Here is a 26,878-nt window from a genome sequence, read left to right as displayed (position 1 = left end):
CAGCCCAGAGCCACAGGTGAGGCTTTTTCATTGGGTAGACCTGAATCTTATTCGGTCTTTTCAAATTCTCTATCCATTCAGAGCTTAAAATTTCAAAATCCAGGAAACAGGGAAAAAAAGGGCAGGAGAAAAACAGTCTGCAAGACATGTAACATAATTTCAATGATTCTTCTGTCATCTGCATAGTTATTATAAACGAGGTATAGTTCTCCATCATCTGAACTAAATGGGAACTAAAATTCAGCTAATCAGTTAGGACCAGCAATTTTATACTTCAACTGGGAAATTAAACCTGTACTGTTTCAATTAAATTGGTCACAAAAATTAATACCATCAGTTTCATGAAGCTAATCCTGATGGAAAAGCTGAAATCAAACAGAGGAATTTTAGGTCTATTTGCATTCAGAAGTTAGGCAGTTTAGTCACAAAGATTAGTCTCCTTGTTATAGAAATGCACATATTGGTTGTGTTTCCATTACAAATGTGTGCAAAACTGTCAATATTCCACTAATGTTGAAAAAATACAATTTTGCAATTTTGATGTTTCCATTAAATAAGAATGTAATTAAAATCATATAGATAAATTTGTTCACCCAATATGTCATTAAAAAACACGCTGCGCCATTATCCTCCAACTACTTCCTGTCATTTTCTTCTTCGTAGTTTGCAGCAGTGGCAACAACTGGTTGTTGTTCATGTGACTTGTGATGTGTAAACCATCGCAGGTTTGCGAAATAAACCAATTTTAATACAGCCAAAAAAACACTTCATGCCAGCACCAAAGCATTTTCTTAAAAAGCAAGTTTTTTTAAATTTTTATTTTCTTAATGTTAAACAGAGAAATTATTTGATCAATGGAAACAGCTACTGAACAATTATTTAGTATAATCTCTCAAGTGTAAAAATATGTAATTTCTCTTATATTGTTGGATGTCTTCTGATATCTAACAAAGCAGGGACGCGCTCAGACCTTACATTTCTTTATCCAGTTACAAAAAACAACCTCTCATAAATCATGGTGCTCACCGATCATGGTACATTTCACACCAGAACTTATACACCAACACTTAATGCTGTCGCACGTACACAGAACTTCACCACAAACGTACAAGATGAAGACCTGGATTGATCTGTTAACAGTTGCTTTGACATTTAAACTCTTGAAAACACATATGCGTACATTTGGTCATATTCACAACCAATAAATCCAACAAACTGTTTGTACGAACAGTTTGTGTCTGATGATATACGCTTAAGATGGCTGCTGTTGTGACTGAAATGTCCTCCTGCAGCTCTATCCACTGCATATGACCTGGGGGTTGAACTAGCACCATGGACAGTGCCTGGAGTTGTCCACTGCTTCTCACCATTTAACTTTGAGAACCGTGTAGCGCCTGAATTCAATACAGGCAGATTCCTCACACTTACAATAAATAAGCTTTGTCTGTTCTGTAAGCCTTGTCTGTAAAAACAGGTGGTAAATGTGATGCACTAATCTTAGCTACCGCTCCAAAGGTCTGAAAATTAGCCACTGGGCCCCTTTGCTCAGCTGTAGGAGAGGGCTGAAAAAAAATTGTGAAAAAGATTTACATTTTTAGGTAGTTTATTTTAGTAGTTTGGATGGAAATGCTCTAAACTTTTTATTTATACCTCGTGCGGCTATAACGGGTTTGTTTCACGGGCGTTTGTTTTTTCATAAAATCATTGGATATCTCCATGCATTGGCATTGCAGACACCAAACTGTTTTTATAATTACTCACCTACTTTTTGCAGGTGATTAGGGTTGGAAGCCCTTCTTCATCACTCTAAAGCAGGGGTGCCCAAAGTCGGTCCTCCAGGGCCCTCATCCTGCATGGTTTAGGTCTCTCCCTGGTTGTAGTAACAACCATTTCAGTATTCTCCTTAGGCCTCTAATGAGCCATCATTTGATCCAGGTGCGTTAAACCAGGGAGAACTAAAACACGCAGGATGACGGCCCTCCAGGACCGACTTTGAGCATCCCTGCTCTAAAGGCTCCCACATATTTAACTCAAAACTAAACAGTTAATGAGTGGTCACGTGGTTATACACCTTTGGTTTTTGCACACAGCTTTCGTACAACTTCACAAACCACCAGGGAGGCACCCCTCTCTCTTCAGTATGCATCACGCTCTGATACGCCAGGGTTCCCCCTCCCTCCTTCCCTCTCTTTTAGTTACAAAACAGTCGCAGAGAAAGCACCACACTTTTTCTGCAGTTGCCTCAATGGACAACATAATTACAATTTCCATGCAGAAGTTTTTAGCCATTTCACGTCTTATTATTACAGTAGTTATTTTGTAAAGACCAGTACAAAAGTACACAATCCCTCACTGTATCACATAAATGTTCACCAGATCAATACAAAAACCAGATGGAGAAAGCGGACTAGTTGAAGAGAAATATCAACATTGCAGTCTGAGCGCATTTCTGCATAAAACACGCAAACGTCTGACCAATCACACAACACTTCACACAGATCTCTGTTAAAACAGTTCAATCTGGGCCTGGTGTCGAGTTCAGCAACTTCTCTACCAACAAAATGATGCAATGTTCGTCACACGTCTGTCAAAGAGAGCCAATTTCGGCACTTCAGATCAAGTCTGTGGGATCCTCAATCCTCTGCTCCCTCTGCTTTAGTAGGTTCTCTGGCTGAACTCCTGCAAAACCTTAGTATTACTACTGGCCTGAAGGAATAATCTGGTAAATTTATTGATTACTTAAAACCTCAATCTGCCAGGTGTATGAATATTTTCCAAATAAGAGTTGCCTGAAATTCCATTTTTAGACACTGAAACCAGTGATCAAGAGAAACAGTCACATGTTCCCAGATCTCCCTTCTTTTTAGATGTTATCACGCAAGACTGAATATTTTGGCAATTTTTGCAGAGGTGTCAGCACAAATCGGATCTCTGTGCCACTTAGTTATGTAGACATGAAGGCAAGAAACATCTTAAATCAAGTGTGCCTGCTTGCGTTTTGAGAACAAACCCTGAATATTATGATCTTTGTTTTCAAATTGTAGCTTAGGATTCTGACAGAGCCACAGTTAGTGGACGAGAGGAATGCAAAGGAGGTGCACTCACGTTCATTTTCACCTGCTTCAGTCAGTCGCAACTCAACAAAGGCAAACAGGAGAGCCAGGCTTACAAAGTGACATCTTCCTCAAATGTCGACGAGGTGTCTCTCCACCTGAGCTTCGCCGCGATGTTAAACGACAAGACGGTAGAGTGAAGAAGCTGACTAATAAAAAAAAAAAAGGCACTAGGACCCAGTGGCAAGCGCGCGAGTAGGCAGGCAGAGTGGGGCTGAGTCACTGCATGTGTCTGAGAGGCAGTCAGAAACAGAGCAGAGCAAGGGAGAGCAGAGGTGATCTTAGTCTCATCAGCACAGGATAACACAACCATGATGGGTTGATTTTTGGGGGTTGGGGAGGCGGTTGGGTTTGGAAGTGTGCATTTGCCACCATTTGCTCAGCCATGGAGACCAACAAAGTTCTTCATTTTGTGCCTTCCGGTGAGTATATATCAAAAGCTCCTGAGAGCTGCTTCTCCGCTGTGCACGACACAGCAATCACTGGGAGAACCTTGGGGTTCCCTTCCTCATGAAACCTGAGAACCCCCCTTGTGCAAAACATATGCAGCCCACTTCAACTTCCACTCTGAGGCACGGCAGATGTTTACGTGGATGCGTTCCATTGTACATACTTGGCAAATTGGGAGTTTGATCAATTTGTGCTCATAGGAATGTGGCAATATAACGGACACAGACAGGAAACTGATTCTTTTTCATTTTCGAGAAGACAGAGAGCTGTGGCAGCTGTGTTCTACTTGTAGAAATTGAGTTTTTTTTTTTTTTTTTTTCCTGTGAAAGCATATTTGTGTGTGTGCACGCATGTGTGCAAAAGTGTGCATTCTCTTGTTGTTTATGTCTGGTATGCGGCACCAGAGGTTCCTGTGTCGTTTTTTTTCTCCAGCAGTTGAGGAACTGAACCTTGAGAAACAGTTGCATTGCAAACCCTCCCAGCGACGCGAGTGTACCTGTCGAGACTGTGCACAGCCGGAATGCAGAGGGAGCATGTGTTGCATTGGTGGGGTCCTGCATGATAAGTAGAGAAAGACCAACAGCGTGCATGGAACAGTGTGTCTGTGCTCACATGCAAAGGAGAAACGCGCATCTGCTCTTATCTGGATGTTTCTGTCTACCTACATGAAAAAACAGGACTTAAGAACGTGTCGATCCTTAACGTTGCCTGTTTTTTTTTTTTTTTTTCTTCACACTGGTGTGTGTGTGTGTGTGTGTGTGTGTTTGTGTGTGTTTGTGTGTGTGCGTGCGCGCGCGTGTGTGTGAGAAGACAGATTAGTGTTGCTGACAGCCACAAGAGAGCAGCGAATCCCCCCCAAACCCCCAATGAAAGTCCTAAGAGAACCCGAAGCCCATTTGGAGGTGTGATGCGGCTGCCTCCTCACTTTCATTTTGTCTAAGGCTGAACAGAATACTGCAACTCCTGGTGTTTTTCTTTCTCCCTCTCTCTCTGTGTGTGTGCGTGTGTGTGTGTTTTACTTGAACCTTACTTGGAATTCTGTGACAGCAAAAATACTATGTCTGCTTGTGAATGAGCACCGGTGTGTGTGTGTGTGTGTGTGTGTGTACATATACTATAGGTATTTGTTGGACTTCAGTTGCGTGTTTGTGTGTGTTCGGTGTGTGTTTTCAGCAGATGCATTGTGCGATCTAACTAAATCAGAGTGTCGGGGTGTCGAGGTGTGATGGACACTGACGTGGCTTGTCCTCTGAAGAGTAATTTGCATACATTTGCCTGCGAGCTGATTAGGTGGAGGTGACAGGTTGGATCCTTGCAGCAGAACAATTTGGTCCCGTTTCCTAAACGGCTTGTCACACAGGAAAGGTTGAAGGCTCCAAAAACACCGTTCAGAAGCAGGAGGATTGCGAGATGCCCATTTAATGATGATTCTATTATGTCTTAGTTGACCTTGGTTTTAAAATGCTGATATTGTTTACAGGAAATCGTGTATCTGCAGGAATTTGATGGCATTATTGATCACCGCTGGTGACTCAACAATTACATTTACAAAAGATTAGGTTTTCTTTTCTTTTTCTTTTTTTTTCATCTCCCAATTTACTGCCCTCTGGATTTTTGGAATAAAGCAGGGAAAGCTGCTCTGTGCGACAAAAATCTCAGGATCCATGGCACTGGAACATGATGTCCAACTGAAGGTACAGCTCACACTGGCCTGGAAAATGAAGCAAACCTTTAACTGACGGAGGTTTATGCAAATGGAGACATATTTTGCAAACAGATAATCATGTTGCATTATTCACCCGCTATGTAACGGGTTTCTACTTGAATTTTTTTTTTTTTTTTTTGTGGCAAGGTCAGAAGACGTAAGTTTCACTTTCTGGATTTGAAAATTGCCACAAGGCTTCTGCATGTAGCGACACTGCAGTCAGCTTCGCTACTGCTCTGATGAAGAGTTTCATCTGTGTGTTTTGCTTTCTTGCTCCTATTAACCAGCAACAAACTTCCCCTGCTTAAGACAATGCCTTAGAGAACTATGCAATCATTTCTATTTTATATAACTCTTTCATTTCTGCCTAGCAGCATTGATGTAAATATTTATTTAGAAATTTACTTACAAATTTTATTAAAGATTTTCTCTCTGGGTTATGACCATAACTAACTTACACAAGTAACCTTCAAATGACTTTGCTTTGCATAACTGGGAAAAACTCCACATGAGTCGATGAGAAATAGAAATGTTTGGATCATTTTTCAGGTCTGAATATTATTTTAATCACATAAGAATGTTGAAGAAACGTTTTCACATTTATCAGTTTTTATGTAACAACTGGAGATGCAACAGTTTATCCAGCTCTTGAGATGATACAATATCTAGCACAAGATTTTTGGAATGCTTTTGGGAAAACAAAGGATGTTTTTTTTTTTTTGTAATAAATTAGGCTTTTTTTTTGTTTTCATGATTAGAAAAACAATTTCACAAAACAAGTTTCCAAGAGGATAATCGGTGTAGAATTATCCAGTTCAGTCTCAACCTACCTCCCTACTGCTGCAACTATGCAATTTAAGGCAGTTTTATTCCAAAATAAAAAAATGCATCTAAAAAGTGATATTTCTCTGTTTTCCTAACAGAAAAAAAGGTGCAATTAACCTACAGTGCCTTTTCAGGTTTCACCAGTTGAAATATTTTTTTTTTACTTGATATGAGAAAATGCAGTCCATTCTTATTAAAATAGTGAAATGTGGGCAGTAAGAGGCTTTGAAGCTGCCACAGTCATTAGCAGGTAATTGTTAGCCATTTGCAGTATTCTCTATGCAGTTTCAAAATCGTGGGTATGTTGTCCATCACTCTCACTGTTACTTTTTTCTACCAAGTACCAAAATGCAAACGCATAAAGAACTTAAGAGGGGTGGAGACTTATCAAAGCGTTGCCAGCTAGCCTGTCAAGTTGTCTTTATTTTTTAACTCTGTCGACACATCAGTCTAGTTCAAGAACTCCTGCCTGTCTTACGTCAAATTATGAGGCTTTGTCCACATGTAGCTGGATATCTGGGAAATCAAATGCATTTCTACCTGTTTCAGCCTTTCGTCCTCACGAAAACTCTGTTTAATGTCACTAAAAATGATCATTTAGAAAAACTCATAGTCGAGATTTGAGAAAACTCCGTATTCGTGTTTGCATGTGTTCATGGGAAAGCAAAGATTTAGGATCCGGTGCATTACAGTCTGTGACAATTAATGGGGCAATATATTCACATACTTGCTTTCACACAAAATTTCTAATCAACATTGTCTTGTTAATTTTATATTCCAATACGCAATTTAAAAGTATTACAACCTTTAAATGTGCCCACATAAATAAACCTCCTAGCGCCATGTTTAATTTCTAACAGGAAGTTGTGGTTCTTTGGGAGAAATCTGATTGGCTGAAAGGTTAGCTTTGCGCTGCACTACCCTCTATGGGTCTGGCATGTTTAGAGCAATGCTCCAAGCTGGATTTGTGTGGATGAAAACTTTTCTGAATCCAATCCTGTGTGTGTAATAATATTTTAAACAATCTGGCGAAGATATAAATTTTTATAAAGACATCTTCATCTTGGAGTTCATCAAGAGAGATTACACTTAGTTTACTAGTTGTCATATGCTGGCACAGGTTTTCCCCCAGACAGCTTGCTAAACCTGGTGGAAGGGGGCGCTGTAGTGCAGACCACCAGTGGCCCACCCTGTTTTTGTGCTAAAGAATCTTAAAAGTTACACAAATTTGGAGGTACACAAGCAGAAAATGTCATTTGGAATTAATAGCTTGAGGCCGACAGGCAGTTGGTATTGGTGCGCACCCCCTCATGCCCAGTTCAATACGGCAAATATAAACTTAGCCTAATTGGTCTTTACTGTCACTGTTACTGCTGTAACAGTGACAGTTACAGCCTGGTGGGGGGCAAATAAAACCTGGTGGCCCACCAGGCTGATAATACACTAAGGGAAACCTGGCTGACCTTCTAAAATGTAATGGCATTTTACACTAAATGGTAGTATCTTTTTTTTTTTTTTCATTGTTTCATGTATAGATATGTTATTCCTTTTAGGTTAAGATTATTTATACGTTTTGGAGTCAAGACTGGAGTGAAAATGGCCTGGCTAGTCAAAAAAAGGCAAAGTATTAATTCCTAAACCAGGGGTGTCCAAAGTCGGTCCTGGAGGGCTGGTATCCTGCATGTTTTAGTTCTGTCCCTGGTTTACCGCACCTGGATCACATGATGGCTCATTAGAAGGCCTAAGAGGAACATTGACATGCTGAAAGGTTGTTACTACCAGGGAGAGAACAAAAACATGCAGGATGCCGGCCCTCTAGAACCGACTTTGGGCACCCCTGTCCTAAGCCCACAAGCCAAGTCCACAGCAGTGTAATCTTTTCCTTTTAAACTTTTCGATTTAACGACCATAAATGCAACATAAAGCTGCCCTGTTACAGCCATGTGTCAACGGTCTGGCGTGACAGAAAACCAAACGATCGGTGCTGCAGCCATGACCTGCAGAGCCCGAAAGCATCAGCATAGTTGACATGTAGTGACGGTGGGAGTTAGTACTTTAACCATGTGGAAAGTGGAGGTGTGCAAGCTTCAAGATAGATGACGAGTTCCTGCGTGCATGTGTGCACTATCGATGTGACGGTGATCTCTGATCAGTATTCACCGCTGGCAAACAGACCTCTGAAGCTCCAGCCTCCGAGCACAGCCATCTGGGCAGAGGAGAGGCGCGCGTCAACACACACATACAAATCACCTTACAGTACCGGGCGCATGTGCGTACGCACACACCGATGCCAAAATGTCCCAAAAACACCTCCATGCAAGACATGACAAGTCGGTCTCACAGGCCGGGGAGCGCTCACACACATTCACACAATCCTCACAAAAACTGGCTGCGTTGGACATTTACCATTCAGACTTCTTCTCCCGAAATCATTCCCACTGTCCAAAATCATTTGTTAATGTAAACACAGGTAACATTTACGGTCATGTGTCGGCACAAACACTAATCACTGCAGGGCTCAATACTGTGTTAGAAATGTTTACTCTGCGTCTCACTACATCACACCTAGAGCTTCAACTAACCGTTAATTGATTAATCAATTAATCAGATTAAAAAAAATGACACATCCTGCTGATTTTCTTTAACTACTTAAACCTTTTTTATACAATGCTAGAAATACATAAAATTTTTTTTTTTTTTTACCTAAAATGCAATGACTTTGCATTCATTTACTGTAGACTTGATCATTTGCAGCAAAAGATGCATCTGCAGCTTTTTTATGGAGTTTGAACGAGCTGATGTTATAACTCTGCCACTTGAGGAGTTTTTGGCAGAACATATTTACAGATGGATTTATTTATTTTACATGCAAAAGGTATATATTTATCACTTTTATTTTAATTGGTGCTTTTAAAATGTTCTTTCAGCAAAATGGCCTTTTTTCAGTGTTAATCGACTATTAAATTAGTTGACAATTACTTTATTGATCAATTCTTCACAACTAATCTGAAATATTGTTCCATTCCTGCTTTTATGGTTGTCACTTTAAAATACACCTTGGACATGTTTGCTCTATATACGTGACAAGCAATTTTAGACAGTTTCAAGACACATTTTTCTAATATTATAGCAAATCCAAAGGGTGTCTTGTAAAAAAATTTAATAAAATAACACCACAAAAACATTAATTACCACTCACATGTATGCATGTACAGAAAACCCTGACACTTACTCTGGCTTTCAGATTACTTAAGCAGCACGCCTGCACCCCTCTGTCCCTCACACAGACACTCTTTCATCTGCATGTTTGAATCCTCATCACACACAAGAAGATGGGACACACTGTGCCACAGCCTGCTGTGTACTTTTGAAGAATCGGCCAAGACTCTACTGATAAATTGCTGCCTTTAAATCTTTTTATTTTTATTTTTTCAAACAACCAAAGATCTTTTTTACATAATTTGGGTCTGTCCAGAAAAATGCCTGCTCGTTAATCACTACAAAGAGCATTTACTGGTCATGTTTCACATTTCTTAACATGTAAAATCAGTGACTTCAATATCAGATTCACTTTTAAAAAAATATTATTATTATTTAAATGAAGGTAAAGACTTTTACATTTTCACTTTTCCCATGTTCACATCAAAATAAAATGACTAGAAAAAATACAAAATAATAAAAACAGAACAAGTGAAGGAACTGCTCCCCTATGTTTAAAACTCAGAGAGAAAACGCCCCCATTTCGTAACATAATCAGGCAGCCATGACTCTAAAGGTTTCTGCTGTATGACACATACATGCCTCAGTAATTAAACTATGTTGGTACATGCTGTTCTTTTTGTTGGCTACTTTTAAAGTCCAGTTTACTCTACAACAATGGTAATAAATAAATATACATTTAAATATCAGCTATGCAACAGTCAGTTAATCAATGAGTTTATTCACTCGATTTACAAGCACGTTCTCTTAAAACGTTTACTATTCACGAGTGAAAAGGAAGCTGAACGAAGTAAAATGTGCTATATTTACAGATATAGAAAATATATTTCTCAAGACATACATTTTAAGGGCCATATTTATTAGATCAACAATATAAGTTGTAAACACTATCATTCTCAATATTAAGTCAGGAGTGTATAAGACTTGATTTTTTTTCTTATAAATGGTTTTGAATTGAGTTATTGTAGAGCATTTTCTCAACTCCTCTTCCAAATTGTCCTCCATACTCTGAAATGCCAATTTGTTATAAAGTAATCTGCAGAGTTTTATTCTTGAAATCATACTGCCTTCTGTTCTGTCACTTGAGCTTAAGACAAAGGAATTTTGTAAATTAATAATTTCTTTCTAGTTTTAAACACAGCTAAAAGCATTTTTAAATTAACCAAATCCCTTAGTTTCAAGATGTTTGAATAAACAGTTTACTAGTATGTTCTCTTGCATTTATAGAGAACTCATAGCTTGCTTTTCTGTCACACACAAAGGCTTTGTGTTGGTTTTCATAATTGGTATGTGTTGCCTCATACCATCATACATTATATCAGATATGGAGCAACAAATGAATAATGGTATGTCTGGAGTGTTCATGGGTCTTAAACATTTTTACTTTGTTTTTTCGGAATTCATTTTCTGCTTTACTTTATCACAGGCGATGGTAAGGAGTTACCAATCTTTACCCTGTAGAACTGACTTGTTTTTCTGTGCTACATAGAAAAGTCGCATTTCAGTTCTATCATATCTGTATAATTGAGACGACATGGAAGGCTTCTTTATCTTAAAAATCAAGACGTGGTTTTTAACATGTAAGCTTGTTTTTCCCACTGGAAATTGTTTTTGGTCATTTTGCAAACTGTGTGCAGTCCTGTCCTTTTCTTCATAGCACTAAAGGAGGCAGTACACATCTGTTTATTCAGAACCTTGTATCTCATCTGCATGTCCTTGGTGAGAATTTTAATTTCATCTTTGAAAAGATGAATGGCCTCTCCACAAAAATGATCGAAATGAAACGGAGTTGACATAATTTACCAGTCAGATCACTTGTGGGTTTTAAAACATTCAAATGTTAGTTTTCAGAAATATTAATCGTCTGAAACTCTTTGTGGTGAAAATTTTTCAGTAAAACTGGCAGTTTGAACTAAAGTAGGTTTACCAAAAAAATTTTGGATTTGGGATCTATCTGGTGTAGTTATGAAGTAAAGGTTGGCATGAGCAACATTTTTCAGTTTACAATCAAAATGTGTGGGTAGGATATGCTATCAAAATGAGAATAATATTGCTTGAAATTAATTATTGAACATTACTTTCAAAGGGGGCAGTGTTATATATTTTCCAGGCACATTGTACCATTTTATAGCACAATCAAGTAGCTGTTATCTTCAGTTGTTATAAAAAATCCTGTTTATATCAAAAGCATTTTTAAGTCATATTTGATGCCTTGAAATTGGGCCTCTGTCTCTTTAAACGCCTTCTCTTCCTGAAACTCCGCCTTCAGGAAGTGATCACAACACGGCTCCTGTATTCTCCCTTTAATAACGTCTTTACCAGTGGTGCAATGAGAAGTAGCTCTATAAGGAGCTCAGCAGATGTGCTGCTCTGTGAGGTGGAAATTCAGTAGCTTAAAAACTGCAATTCTGAGGTGGAGCTGAACCTTGAAGGTGGAGCTAGGTCCAACAAGGTGTATTACACAGCTGAATAGTTGCCATGGCAATTAAAAGATTTCTCAAACATGCATGAAATAATCAAGGGAACATTCCTGTAGAACAAATAAATATTTAAAAAAATTAAGTTCAGTGGAGTTTTAGAAAATGTTTGGTGTTATAAAGCCAAACAACCTCAGAACAATCCATCTTCTTTTTGAAAACCGGTCACAAAGCGTTAATTTGTCAAACGCAGGAAAAAACAGCTTTATTATGGTACAAATCAAGCCGTTTCCATCGGCTTTGCACAGGATGACTTGTCTTTCCTGAAGCTCACTTCACTGAGCACAGGAAGCAGGACTAAACATGGGCAAGGTATTAGTTTCACTTCCTGTTCAGTATTGATCTTGCATGACTTGCAAGATGACACAGCCTCTCCTCCACAGAACAATGTGCTCTCGGCCCAGAACGCTGTCACTCGTAGCCAAACTAAACAAAAATTCACTCCAACAAACAGAACCCAGCGAAGAGGTAGACGTAAAGTTCTGCTGCTCCTTTTCCTCCAAAACGATAATTACTACAAGATGGTTGAACTTTGCCCATGTTGATGAATTCTCAAACCACTAATGTAAAGCTTCCCCTTTTTTCATTTACATGAGTCAAAAAATACCAGTAAGCACCATAGTTTCTTTGGGTTTTTTCCCCATCGGGAAGAAGCTAAACTTGGCGAGATGTTGGCACAGAACGCTCACGACCGTGTTTGTGTTACCTCACTGAAAAACGTATGTGAGCTGGCAGGCACATGCTCCACGTCTCACAGCGCTTAAACAAGACGCATCCACCTCGTAGAAACAAATTGCACTATGTAGTACAACGATTGCTGCAGACAAGGTTGCTGCTGCCACTTAAGGCTGGTATTGATTATGGCGTACTTCTGTTTTCATGCAGCTGTTGACAGCTGAGACCTTTCATGCCGTTCCCTGAAACTATGCGTAACGTCCCTCTTTGTCCTTGAAGCAGTACCAAGTTATGCCCATTTGCTGCAGCCGCCAAAATCACTTCAATGTTCTTTGTCATTCGGCGTAGTTCAGCGTAATAATGTCTGTGGAGAGAGGCTGCTGGAGCCATTTGGTGGTTATATAATAGATGTAAACGACAGTGACTTAATGGCTTTTCTCTGGATTAAAGGCAAGCCGTCATAAAAACAGTTCACAGCAAGTGACAAAGGCAAAAGGGTCTCACCTGCTGTCATAAGAAGAGAACAAAGTAGGACGGGGCCCCTAAAACGGCTCGGATTTGTAGTTATTTCCATCTGTGCTCAGTTCATTTGATTAAAACAGTCACTTGGTTTTATATCCTTTTTCAAATGTCAAGCTTTATACCCATTGTAAAACCCAAAGACAAGACACGATGAGGAACACAAGTTAATGCAGCACAGAACATGATTTTCTTTTGACTCGAAACCGTGCCCATGTTGGTCCGCTTGGCGGGGGGGATAGTGGGGGGACGACGACACCGCAAACGAAGAGCGGTGTGATGTGCATCAGATGGCGGGGAGGACAGAATAGCTTTCAGTAAATGTTTGTGTGGAGAAAAGCAGACTTGAAAGAGAGACAGTGGCCTGGCTTTAATCGAGCCAAAAGAAAAGAGGGTAGCGAGGGAGGGATGGAGGTGGAGGGGTGCAAGCAATTAGCAGGAATCCCCCAGCACTGGAGTCTTTTTTTTTTTTTAACTCATTGCCCCTCTCCCTTGAAAATTAAGGCAGTCAATTTCTGCAGTGAGTGGCTGGCATGGATATACTTGTGCGTGTGTCTGGATGTAGTCGCCGCCTCGATAAATGCAACAAACACACAAACTGTTCTTGCTGCGGTGAGGAGGCATAATCCTTTAACTCGGTGGCGCTGTGAGAAAATAGCGGATGACAGAAAAAAAACAAGCAGGAGACGAAGTAATACGGAAAGATGCGAAAATTTAAAATTACGCGCACACACAGTACTGTTAAGAGGAGGAAAGGAGTCCGAGGCGAGTTTATTATAGCTAACTAAAACTGACAAAAACTTAAATTAATGTTATCCCAGTTAACATTTTGTTAACTGGGATAAATAAACAGTAAATAATGGGGAAACACAATAATTAACTGGAACTATATCATATGTTTGCAAAACATAATACCTTATCATTCATTTTCAAGTTCACAAATCTGTTTATTAGCCTTTGGAACTGATTTCTTTCTCCGCACAAACAGTTTAAGTGAGTTGTTGGGAAATTACGGTGCTCCATTCTCTAACCAGAGTCAGATGGGTTTTTTGATATTTGAGTCAACTTTTTGAAAATGGTATGTTCTGTTGAGTATTCATTACACAATCAACGAATACATAACCATAATACAATACTTTCACCTTTTTGAATTCTGCACCTGAAAATTTACCAAAGTATGAAAGAACTAAAACTACTACTATAGCTAGTAAAAACTGAAATAAAACTAAACGATTTTTAACTAATACCTAATCAAAACTAGCAAACACACTCTGAGAACCAATCAAAACTAACTGAACTGGACAAACAAGAAGATGCAATGAAATAAAACTAAACTATAATGGAAAACCCAGAACCATTATAATCCTGGTCAGAGGTCTAGTGATCTCTTGAAACCTCTTCCAAGATGAAGAAACAAGGATTCTGGAATGGATACAGAAATTTGAACCCAAGGACAAATACTTTTGGGTTCCGGTCAGCAGAAACTCAATCTGCTAGAGAAAGAACAGGAGGAACCATCATGGAAAGACGAGACACTGCATGTGCCACAGATGGACAGAAGACGAAGGCTAGAACAGGCCGGACAATGGAGAAGAACGAATCATGGCTGCTCAGACAGATACTCGGCACAAGTGCAGTAGAGGTCAGGCTCTACCACACCAGGCAAAACCCAATGTTCAGGCTGTGCAAAGATGCCCCTGGCAAATCTAGGTTTAAAGTTTGCTTCTAATTCTACCAATGTGTCTCTTCAGACTGGGAATAATACTGTTTTGAAGTGGCTCAGCCAGAAACCCAACTTTAATCGTATACAGAATCTGAGAAGGGAACAAAACATTAGGCTGGTGTGTTCATGTGTCTTTGTTCTTTGTTTTTCTTCTCCCATTTCTGCTGCTTAGTTCTAAAAATCACCGTCACTGTAGTCCTTTAGAGATTTACATGAAGTGTCTTTGGACACATCATTTGTTGTTTAAAAGAACTACAGATGTACAGGAATTGACATGAAGTTGGCATAGGTTGTGACAATAAATCCAAGTCGCAAGATGGGATGACACATGATACTGGACTGATGACAACAGGGCAAGGAACACAGTGTAAGCATTGTCCATTTCAGGTTGCATCAGTTTTAGATTTCAAACTAGAGATGATCAAAGACAGTCCAAACTCTTAAAAGCTTTAGTTTACTGGTTGCCAGCTTCACCGTCATTAGCAGCTAATAGCTAACCTATAGTCACAGTTTTCTCCCAGACTTTACAGATTGTTCATCTCTGGCACCTTTTCTATCTACACAATGTCCAAAATCCATCAATACTTTTCAACCTTTATGGTGTTTACCATACAGTCAACTCTACCATAAAAGTACGTTACCAATTCAAGAGTTACTTTACTTTAAAGCAAGATTAACAAACATTTTTCTCATGGCGTGTCAGTCTTAGTACACCAATTCATTTCAGTGGTTCTTAATAATAGGTCACATTTGCTGCACTTCATCGGATGATGTCACCTGCTGACAATAACAGTATAACACTGTTTAAGTTCAGTTGTTTAAGACAGACTTTCACTTTGACAGGAAATAGCTTCTAGATGATGGTATGACATCTACTCCCATGAGGCGTAACATCCCTAGAGTTAATATTAACTTTTCAGCCATTTCTCATAGACCCATACTGTTTTCTATGTTCATGTACTCTCTGCTGTTCTAAGTTTAATGCCAGGGAAAATCAGGTGTATTAATGAAGTTTGCTTTCCACTCTTACATCTATGCATGCCTGTTGTTAGGTAGAGTGTGTCCAAAATACAACCTTAAACCTTCATCATTGTGTCAAGCCTCTGTTGAACAAAACTTTTTCAAATCTTGTATGTTAACATGAGTAACTTAAAAAGTTAGACTTTTAGAAAATTGTACAAAAACTTCTTTGGGGTTTAATCAAGCAATGTTATTAAAATATAATGACTAGTGGCAGCCAAACCGTCATAGCAACGTCACTTTTTGATCCTTTTTTTAAGCTCTTTCTATGTGAAATTTTAACTTGTATAATTACTGTTGTCAGTCTGCTAATATGCATAGCATGTTGGTACAAAATTGTGTTGCTAAATGATTTGCCAGAAACTGGATTTCCATAACAGTATCAGGAAAAACATTGGTGCCTCTTCATCTGCACCAGTCCTGCATCAACAACTGATCTTTAAACCATTATCGTTTCATTTGTAGCAATTAAATCATTTTCATTCTTTGATGACCAACCTTTCTGTGTATTTAAATATGAAAAGATGGAATTTGATGAATATCAATATCAATTCATAAAATATTGGCTTATGCCATTTTTTTTTAACAAAGATGACTGTTTTTTTTGTGTGCTTAAATCATCTTTTGGCACAAGAGACGTGCTCTGTTCCTGCCCTTTTCATCCACGTCTAGGTCCAATCTTGCAGCTTGCTCACCTCCATGTAGGTAAATGTTTGAGGACGGCATGCACAGCCTACAAAACGCAGACATGCTTAACCTGTGGCGCTGCTCCTTTCAGAAAGTACAGTGCGGCACATACTGTACAGAGGCATTTACAATGTGTCTGCAATTACCACGCCGATTGAAGTCCTTTAAAATTCCTTTGGAATAAAAAGAATACAAATAAAGGCCAAATGTGAGCCTGCTCCTTAAAACGTGTATACGAGCGGAAGGAATTCCCTCCACGCCTGGGTTTTCTCAGCGACCACAGCTCCAGAGTACGAGTGCCAGGAGAGCCCGGAGGCACAATTAGCTAACAAAAGGCCCCGCCTCCTCCTCTTTGCTTGCCCAGCCTTCGTAGATTCCCCTACAAACACAGCGGGGGCCACCTTTTAATCTCTTGCCCTCTTCACTTAAGACTCTCAGCCTCACCTCTCCAGTAAATTCCACGGTTCATCCCCCTTTGGGGATTCGAGCGTCTGTCTCACATCTATCTGCAGCTTGTCGCTTTAAAATCTCCCCATTTTTAGTTTTAGAATTTGACATATTCTTTAAAAAACTAACGTAAATTAAGTTATTTTTTGATTATCCAAACAATAAGAGGGTCCAAAGTTATTGGCATCAACTTGTCATGACCTAAGTTAGTCTGAATATTATTTTTAGTGTCGTTTCTTTCCATTTTTCAAACTTTTCTTACTCCCTAGAGTGAAATCAGATCAAACTTTTCTTGTTTTACATCACAACTACCAAAATGATATTTGCTAAACTCCACAAGAATGATAGCAAGAATATGTCAGAGATTTATGAACATTAGCGCCATGGCTGATTTATGAAATATCTTATGTAGCTGTCGCTATGATTTAAAAAAAAAATTTTTTTATTGACTTATCATTTGACCTATCTTATTCACATGTGATTTTAATTTAATTTCCTATTTAATGCAAGCACCAGAATAATGAAATTGTGGGGTTTCTTTTTCATCTTAAAACTGAAGTTAGTGGTTCCTTTAAATATACGTCTATGCAGCATGGAAAGCAAAACCAGTAGGTTAGGATATGGTCAGTGATCAACCAGCTTGGAAACTTAGAGTATTTTTAACAGAAGCTAAGTTGCGGGAGACTGAAGTGAAAGTTGTGGAGGAACAAAGAGTCAGGGTGCAGCAATTAGATGTTTCTGTCCAGAGTTCCCTTGGTGCCGGCTTCATTACAGGCCATTCTGTTTTCTGTTCCACGCCGACATGGCAGAGGTTAGGGCCGGGTATTAATAGGGATCAAAGATGTGTGGTTTTTAGATCCGTCCAGTCAGTTTTAAACCATGATGATGTGGGTTTTTTTCTTTTTTTTTTTTCTTTTAAATAGTTTGAAGCGATACGTCTATTGAGGAGCATCAGAATAAATTTTCATAATTGGAGCTAACTTTCAAACTTTTCTACATAAAAATTTACCTGCAGGTCTCTTGCTGCCCTGTTTATTTATTATATTTATTTTTTTTAAACTCAGACTGCATATTTACTTTAATTTGGAGGATTTTTCTAAATTATGTAGACATGTTTTGCTATTCCTCATATCTGGAAAACATCTACTTGTGATACTCTTGCTGAATACTGTGATATTGATTATGATTCACCCACATTCATGACTTCAGTTTTTCTTCTCCTTCACTCATAATGTGGATTTTAGATGCTAACAATATACAACCAGTGTGTATGAAGGGCAAAAGTGTTATCCTATAGGCCTGATACATTACTGCTATGCAGAACTTGAATGTATGGTTCTTGATGTATTGTAAACAACAAAGTCTTCCATTACAGCAGTTATTTGCAGTTTGAATATTGCACAAATTGATACTGCAGTTATGGTAGCGTCATATTTGTCAGCTCTGTATTCAAACTAAAGCATTTCCTTATTAACAGCATTATTAATTATTGCATTGTTGTGAAGTGGAAGGATAATGACACGTGGTTTTCAAAATGTTTTGCAAATGAAAATGTGAAAAATGTGGTGCCCATTTGTCAGTTAAAGGGACTTGAGCTTTACATAACTTTAATGTCATTCCTTCATGAAAAAGATACCTGGAGTGTTGCCTTGATTCTTTCATGCATGTTTGAGAAATCCGTTAATCTCCATGGCAACCATTCAGCTGTGCAAAACGCCTGGTTGGACACGGCGCTGCCTGCAAGGATGAGGCTCTTCCTCAGAGCTGGAGTTTCCAATCCGTATTGCAGGACAGCCTTTTCCCGTGACTCCCCCACCCACTCAGCTCCTTCAGACTAGCCAGCAGCAATTAGCAAACACCCAGTGGAACTGCCAGTCTGCTGAGCTCATTATAGGAGCTACTTCTCAGTGAAACGTTATTAGAAATGTTGCTAAAGGGTTAAATAGAGGAGCCATGTTGTGATGACGTGCTGAAGGTGGAGATTGAGAAAGAGCAGAACTTAGAGACACAGGCCCAATTTCAAGGCATTTTTCCCATTAGTGACAAAAAAGTGCCATTACAGATCCTCCTTTGGATAGTTGTCTGGACTTTGTTTGGACCATTCTAATCTATAATGTGAATTGTTGGTTCCTATTGCATTGATATCATGTGACCAGAAAATCTTATTCTACATACTTGCTACGTAAAGACAGGCAATTATCATGATTATAGAACAAGTGTTGTGATAAAAAAAATCAGATTTTTTGGGATAACAATTTTTTACAGTATTGTATTTCTTAGAGCATTAGCAACGTCAATATATTTAAAAATATGACACATTATTGTTGATGTGTAGTTGAACTGCTTTATATATGTAAACAGACTATTTGATAGGATTTACTTTTAGAACATCATTTGTTTGTTGGGCTCTAACTGCGTGCAGAGACATACATGATTCATTTAGCCATTTTTCATGATCACTTTTATTTATTTATTAACTTCCACAAATTATCAACACCATTTAAAATCCATATCAATCATTGCTATCTCTCATGCATTGCTTGTGGCTATCTGCAAACAAAACTTCTAATCTATTCCTTGTTCTTCAACATTTTTTGACAAAAAATGTCTGTCAAGCCCCACTCCATTATTCAAAAATAATTGAAGCATCTCAATAAAACAAAGTGCTAAAATAAATTAAAAAGTTCCTCTCAGTTTCACAAAACAGTTAAACTCTTCTTTTTGGTACGAAGAATCAAAATTAAATGAAAAACTATTTTATGGCACCCTGAGTGAGCACTTTGTCGCTTTTTGGTGTTGCCATAGATTGAACAAACATCGCTCTTGCAACTTGATGAGACAATCTTAGTGGATTTATTTCAGCAAATGTTTCTTCAGAATTCCTACGCATGCTCTCATCAAACTGCCTCAAATTGGAAACCTTTATCACCGTCATTAGCTACGGTCTCCTGGCAAGTTAAGCACCTTGGTCTCTGGTTGGTCGGAGGGAGAATGAATGCAAATTGTCCTGTCCATTTTGTGTTTCTATTGTCAATTCTCACCATCCACTTTTCCTTTTGCGGTGAATTCGGAGCACGTAATTTTCTCCCAATCTAGGCTCCCACTGCCAAGGAAGCATCAATCAGCCGACCACTCCGAAAGTGGAAGTAAAAACGTGCTGCTCGCGCCACAGCAGTGATTTCCAAGTGACACCAGGGCAGGCTGTAGTCCTGTTATCGTGGAAACTCATACCACACAATACCACAACACATTGGTATGGAAACTTAGATGTAGTGAAAGAAAAACGGCTATGGGGTCACAAATATGCGGTTACCATATACTGAGGTAAACTCCTTTTTTAACTAGTTGTCTGACTTCAGAAAGCCAGGCAACCAGTAGGTAACCAGTTAAAAGGGGTTAAATGCACATCAACATTATTATTACTAGCGTCCAGCTATCCAGTCACTCTACTTTGTGTCACTCACATTGACATTTAGGACTGTGACATCTCAATATTAAATGGTTCAGCGTGTATGAATGCTGTACTAAAATATTGTTTTATACCAATCAGTATTTAAATGGTCCAATTAAAAGAGGTGGGTTCTGCACCCAAAAATTGTATTCAAGAAAGAGCAGTACTACAACGTAAGAAATAAAAGTAAAAAGTTGAAGAAATTAATCAAGTAAAAGTCAGTCATTTAATCATCATTTAATATTTAAAAATTACATCAAATAGACCAAAATATAAAGTTATGTGGACATTTTGGTATTTTAAGGACCAAAATGAAAATAATTAAAATAAATATAATTACAAAATAACAGTCAGTTTTTCCAAATCAATTTCATTCAATTTAAACGTATGAAACTAGGAAAAACTGCAGGTCTGGTGGAGTTTTGGTTAAAACAAGCTTGTTCTTCATTCAATGAAGTTACTCACAGCAGGATGAGCGTCCAGACATTTTACTCAGGAGTAGCAATACTTTATAATAAAATAACAGCAAAATAAAAATACCCCTAAAATTTATTTTTTCCCAAAAAGTTGCTCAGTTAAATGTAACAAGTTATTACCCAATTCTGACAACTAAATAAACACTGTGTTTCCTTTGACCATAGAACTGCACAAATTGAAATGAGTAAAATAAATTTTCTTAACACGGCAATTTTGAAAAAAGTAAAGTTTTTTGATAAAATCCGTTTATGCTGTGATGAGTTGTTTTTTTTTTTCAGGAATATTGAAATAAATGTATTCCGCAGAACTGCAATGGAATTTTTTTTTAATCACATAAGTAATGTGATCAAAAGTTGGATGTTACTACTGACAAAGACCACAAAGAGGATGGTAGGAGGATGATGGGTTGTTCTTGTTTTTTGTCAGACAATGTGTAGCTCACAGCATCACAGTTTATAAAAAGTTGTGTGACATTCCAGTTGAATTCATTGCTCCTCTGTAAAATTGACTACAATTTCCCCAAAACGCGTACCTAGCCACTCCCAAGTAGGCGGGGCTTGTCGCTGCAACGTCTTAATGAAACGCCGACATCTTCTTATGGCTGATAGACCATGAACGCTTGCACCATAACTGAATTTTTAATATATCTCATTAAACTGCCATGACTTTTAATGACTTATCATGTGAACTACCTTATTCACATGTGATTTAATTTCATTTTTTATTCATTTGTATAGCTCCGTTCACAGGAGCTACACCAAGATGTGTGTACATTTGTAATCAAAACACAGCGACTTGTAGTATATATTTTTCTGGTTACCCCAAATCAAACAGGCTTCTGTTTTGAGTAAACAGCCTAATCAAAGTGTGTGTGGTATTCTGGTTCCAGCCCCAGTATCTGCACCATCAAGTGGGATTCCTCAGGGCATTCCCAGTCCGCCAAGAGTGAATGAATCGTCCTGATTTTGTGTCAGGGTGTTTTTTATGCAGCAGCATCATGGATAGCATATTCTTATGCTTTTAAGGATATTATTGCTGCAAACTGACAGTTTATCAGACGGATATATACAGATGGCAGACATTATGACATAATTTCATGTTATAACACTTATATTGTTCATCTGACAAGAAAATGATGAGATAAAAATGGTCTAGTGTGACGGGTCTAGTGTACACGGGTGACATTTTCAAATATTCCCTGGAAAGAGCCTCTTTTGTTTGAGTTGATAGAAATGCTTTAAATCAATTGAAACGCTTAGTTTATCTGACTGCTGAGGATTTCTTCACTTTTCTACGAAGTGATTTCTATCGCTTTCTATCAATACCTGTCTAATACAGGTATTGGACACATTTTGCTAGTGCTAACTTCACCAATCCTCACTATAAAAAATAAATCCAGACTATCCCCTTAAAAGCCACGACTTTTCTCATTGCTGTGTACTGGCAGTAGAATGCTGGCTACTCATAACTACTTCACATAACCCCAAATAAACCTCTATTGTTATGAAACTCATGAAGTTGCCTCTGTGCAAAAACCTGAAATATTACCAAAGAGAGAATCTGAGCTTCGAGGGAAACATGATCTTGTATGATAACAAAAGTTGTTCTGCAAAATATGAGAATTTATGGTATTTTATTTAATGCTTTTCCTTAAGAATTTGAGCTGTGCTCCTTTAGGTACATACTACTTTTACCTATTGCTAGCTTAAATTAGTGTCTTCAGTCAGAGCTTTTCACACAGTATTCATCAATTTTTGGAATGTGAAAATGTACATGAGTCACAATCTGTGCAGAAAATGAGTTTATTTTATTCTGATGTAACAAAGACTCATGCTTATCCACTTCCAACCAATCAAAATGACCCTCACATTGCGTGAATGTTTTGGCGAGCGAACATATTAAGTCAAATTTCTTTTCCCTGCTGAAAACCTCTGTCTCTCTTCATCCAGCAGCTTTCTGCATCACTTGTCAGGCTGATGCACACTCAAGCTGCTGCAAAACCACAAACATTTGGGTGTGTTTCAATCACTCATGTTGGTGCAATACTTGTATAAATGTTTGTGTCTTAACATTTGATTCATGTAGTCAGTGTTAGGATGCCAATCAAAGACTAAAAAAATTATAATAACAAAAAAATCTAATGCAAAGCCAAGAACAATATTTTCCCTCTCCCCGTTTTAGGTTGAATTAATATTTAGATCGATCCAGAAAAAAAAAAAAAAAAGCTTTCCATTCTGGATGTTAAGACACACTTTCAAGACTTGTCTGGATCAAATTGTGACTTGCTTCTGCATATGTATGGCAGTCATGAAAGGGCTGGTTCTGATACAAACACTTCCCACACCCCACATGCTGTGAAAGCAAAGAGACACATGTACTAAGCTAACCAGTTATGACTTCCTGCCTGCATATCAGCAGCTTCCTCTTTCTTGAAAATGTTATCATGCATCTTTCTGCATGAAGTGGTCTGATGCTTCGCTTGCAGGAAGAGTCGTTTTGTCAGTCGCTCGTGTTTAATAATCATGTTTATGCACCTCTTCCTGAATAAAATATTGTTTGCTCAACGATTGGTGACTTAAAGAATATAAGTTTTCAAAACAAAATCACTGAATGTTAAGTGTTTTCTTTTTCTGCATTTTTAGATTTTTAGCAGTTTAAATGATAAGTATATGAATAAAAAATAGCACATTTTATATGGACATTTACTGTAGGTAGGGGAAATAATTTAGTAAATCATGTCTATATTGAGGTTTCTTTACACTTGCATTTGTCCTCAGTTGAAGACATAAGGAAGTACTTAATCATCTAAAAATACTAATTTTAAATTTAGACCAAAGTCACAAACCTTGCAGTGCCGCTACACGTGTCCGCTTTGATGTTCTGCATTACATGTTCATGCATTTCGTTCACGTATCAAAACAAGCTTCCCTGCTTGTATTTTTGTTCCACTGTCTCACGGGGGAAAACTGAAACGGAGAACAGGCTTTAAATGAAGGTGTTTTGTTGAATGTGTAGATAAAACACATTGGTTTCACCTGAGCTGGTTTTCTCAACGTCCTCAGTAGATTTTGCAAAACAGATATTCAATTTAGCCATTTAGGCACATATTCTGTCACGTTCAGCCATTGCAAAATGGCCGACGAAAACTTGCTGAGAGTCCAGCTGTGTATGGATGAGTGAAAATATAAACTGCATTATGTTGTGAAACAGTAATGTTTCCCTTTCAGATTTCATCTCATTTACAAAACATCATTAGAGAACTGCTATTTTTCTGGCTTTTTTTTTACCATCACAGAATGTCTTCACCAGTATACCTGTGCTTTACTGACTGCTGCATTAAAATATCAGTCAGGTTTGGGTATTAAGGGCAGTGAGTTTATTCGAGTAAATGTTTTGCACTAATATTTTGTTTCAGAGTCTTTAACTTTGCTATTGTGCATTTGGTGTTAACTCAACAGTATTTTTTTCTCAAGAGAAAAAATACAATATTTTGCTCTTTAAATAATGATGAAACTTGGGTTAGTTTTATTCCCATGAACACTCCCATTTAAGACAAAGCTCTTCATTTGATGACCGTAAAAAATAAAAGTCCTGTGTCAAACAGCAGAAATGTCACTGCTCTATTTATATCGATCTGGCAAAGTAAGTCACAGGGATAGTATGTATTCTCCTCAAATCCTTTCCAAATCTCTCCCTGCATCTAACAGTGCCAGACAGCTTAATGCAACTAAAACAGATGAATCTTCCTGATCACAACACTCGAGACACAGTTCAAAGAGCCAAAGCATTCAGAGGAAACTGGCACAGAGAGCCACAGGAATAAACACCGGATACAGATATGTGAAGATGTAGCTTTTGGCATCTCTGTTTTTACCATCTCTGTGTCATGAATTATGTTTGTTGAAATAGTGTTTATTTTCCTCCTATTTTGCTCTCATGATAGTTTATCTGCTCAGCTTTGTCTTTCCCTTTTTGCTACATCTGTTACCACTTACTACAGAAGAATAATAACATTTATTGAATGACAAGATAGGTTTGTTATCAATATATCCAGAGCCGGTTCTCACCATGCTGGTGCTCTAGCCCAGATTACCGCCACTTTACACACACGGGCCCGCACACACACAGCGTCTATGTGGACAGATGTAACAAAAATATTCATCTAAGATAGATGTAAATTAGGTTTACCAGTTGCTGAGCAGTATAATCAAAACATGCACCAAAGAGACCACTTAATGTTTCATAGGCCTGCTGCAATAAGCAATAAATCAATTAATCGCATGGTGAATTAAAACAAGTTCAATATTTTCATTTGCACGATTTTTGATTTTCTCTTTTCTCTTTTCTCTCTTTCTATCAAAAACTGGATGAGAAAAGTCTTCAGTCTGGTCTTTTGGTCTCAACTGGCTCTTATTTTTGAAGGACAATTTTGTTCAGAGAGACTTAATAATTGATTTTGTTTCTGTTGTTTTGTTGATTTATTTTGGGTATTTGTTCATTAGAGTTTAACGTTTATCGATCTTTGAGGATTTATTCTTGCATCATTGCTGGAGAATGTTCTCAAAACAACAATATTATCATTTATCGCAGTAAGTTCTGGGACAATTTATCATCCAACAAAATGTATCATTACAGGAATAGTTTTCAACATAGCAAATTACTTGATTGAGAGTCTGGATTTATATAATTTAGGTTGTTACACAGCAACTACAGGGTTTCTTAAAGAGAGAGAGGCCCAATATCAAGGTGTTTAAATTATAAGGTCAAGTTTCTTTTGAGTCATTATATATATATATATATATATATATATATATATATATATATATATATATATATATAATCATTTTACCCCTACAAATGATTCTGCCCTTCTTGATTATTTACTCAGAAAATGCATCAGTGATGGCTACTTTACTATTTCTTCCCACAACCGTGTTCATGTCTAAGGATTTTGCCTCTGCTGTGATTACATTTGAGAATTTAAACCTTTAACCCGAAAATTTCCAAAAGGCTGCCAACACTTAATCTAACATGTTTCATGACAGAAATGGGTGAAAAGCTTAAAAGGATAAAACGTTGCTGTAGTTGTCGTCTAACTTCATCTTAAAACAGCTCGCCAATACTGAAAGTAGTGAAAGAATGAATAGTGTTCCCCTTATTGCAACAAATTTGGACACAATTTCTGTTTAAATCTGTGATATCAGCCGTAAGATTTTTGCATGACTTCTGCAATCAATTTGACTCTCTCCTGCTACAAATGTTATCTTTGCCTAATTTGAATCCTAAACGATTAGTCGGCCTATCTTGCTGCATGTTTTTTTTTTCTCCATACAAATCAAATAAATCAAATTGAAGGGATGTAATTTTGCCTGGCATGGCTCAGACCTCAGAGGTCAGAAGAGGGAACATCTGTTTTGTTGGGAACATCTGATCAAACACACTGCTGTACCATGTAAGAAAAGACAGTGAAACATCCCGTCACTTTCTCTGCCCTCAACATGCTCACAACGTCTCACAACGTCTCAATAACCTTCAAAGCTTCCCCCGCTGTCCGCCTCGCCTACTTGTGCCATCCACATGCTGCACACATCCACAGCTAACACTCCAAAATGTTGTACTCTAAATTACTTCACTGCATTTGTAATCAAGGGCTCTGCCAGATTATAGGTTTAATTCCAAACTGAGATATACACCGTTTTGAAAACACACTACACTCGCAAAAATGATTGCTTGCCTGGAAGCAAAGCTCACTGTGGATTATCACCGACTATTTTCCTGGAGTCGAGACCTTTACTGATGAAAAGAATGTGTTTGTGTGTCGTATATGTTTTGCTTTTGTGGTTTTCATATCAACAGATTGACGTCCTTGGGTTTCTGTTGGCTGTTTTTCATAAAGGAATTTGTTTTGTTTTTTTTGTTTTTTTTTTTAATATGTTGCTTCTTGTTTTGAATTCGAAGATAGAGCGGGTTAGAGGAGCACTGATGCAGTGTTTTTGGTAGACCAGTTTCCCCCTGCAGTGTTTTTTTTTTTTTTTTTTTTTTTTTTTTTTATTGGAATAAAATTTTTTTTTTGGGCAGAAAGTTTCCCCT

At 38.0% G+C, this 26,878-nt stretch overlaps 1 protein-coding gene across 4 annotated transcripts in view; it reads left to right on the top strand.

Annotated features, from left to right (window-relative positions):
* The first annotated feature begins 3,359 nt into the window (after positions 1 to 3,359).
* Positions 3,360 to 26,878, top strand: part of slc4a11 (solute carrier family 4 member 11) — a 121,536-nt gene continuing 98,017 nt past the window's right edge. For all 4 annotated transcript variants that reach the window (XM_015058559.1, XM_015058558.1, XM_015058560.1 and 1 more), the window contains exon 1: positions 3,360 to 3,535. In XM_015058559.1, the coding sequence (XP_014914045.1) occupies positions 3,499 to 3,535 (37 nt within the window). In that variant the 5' untranslated portion in view covers positions 3,360 to 3,498. The remainder of the gene's footprint in view (positions 3,536 to 26,878) is intronic.

The sequence above is a fragment of the Poecilia latipinna genome, unplaced genomic scaffold, assembly GCF_001443285.1.
Source record: "Poecilia latipinna isolate Pla-1442-1.1 unplaced genomic scaffold, P_latipinna-1.0 Scaffold1550, whole genome shotgun sequence".
Taxonomy (NCBI): domain Eukaryota; kingdom Metazoa; phylum Chordata; class Actinopteri; order Cyprinodontiformes; family Poeciliidae; genus Poecilia; species Poecilia latipinna.
The sequence above is the reverse complement of the archived record's forward strand: the minus strand, read 5'-3'. Positions and strand labels throughout refer to the sequence as shown.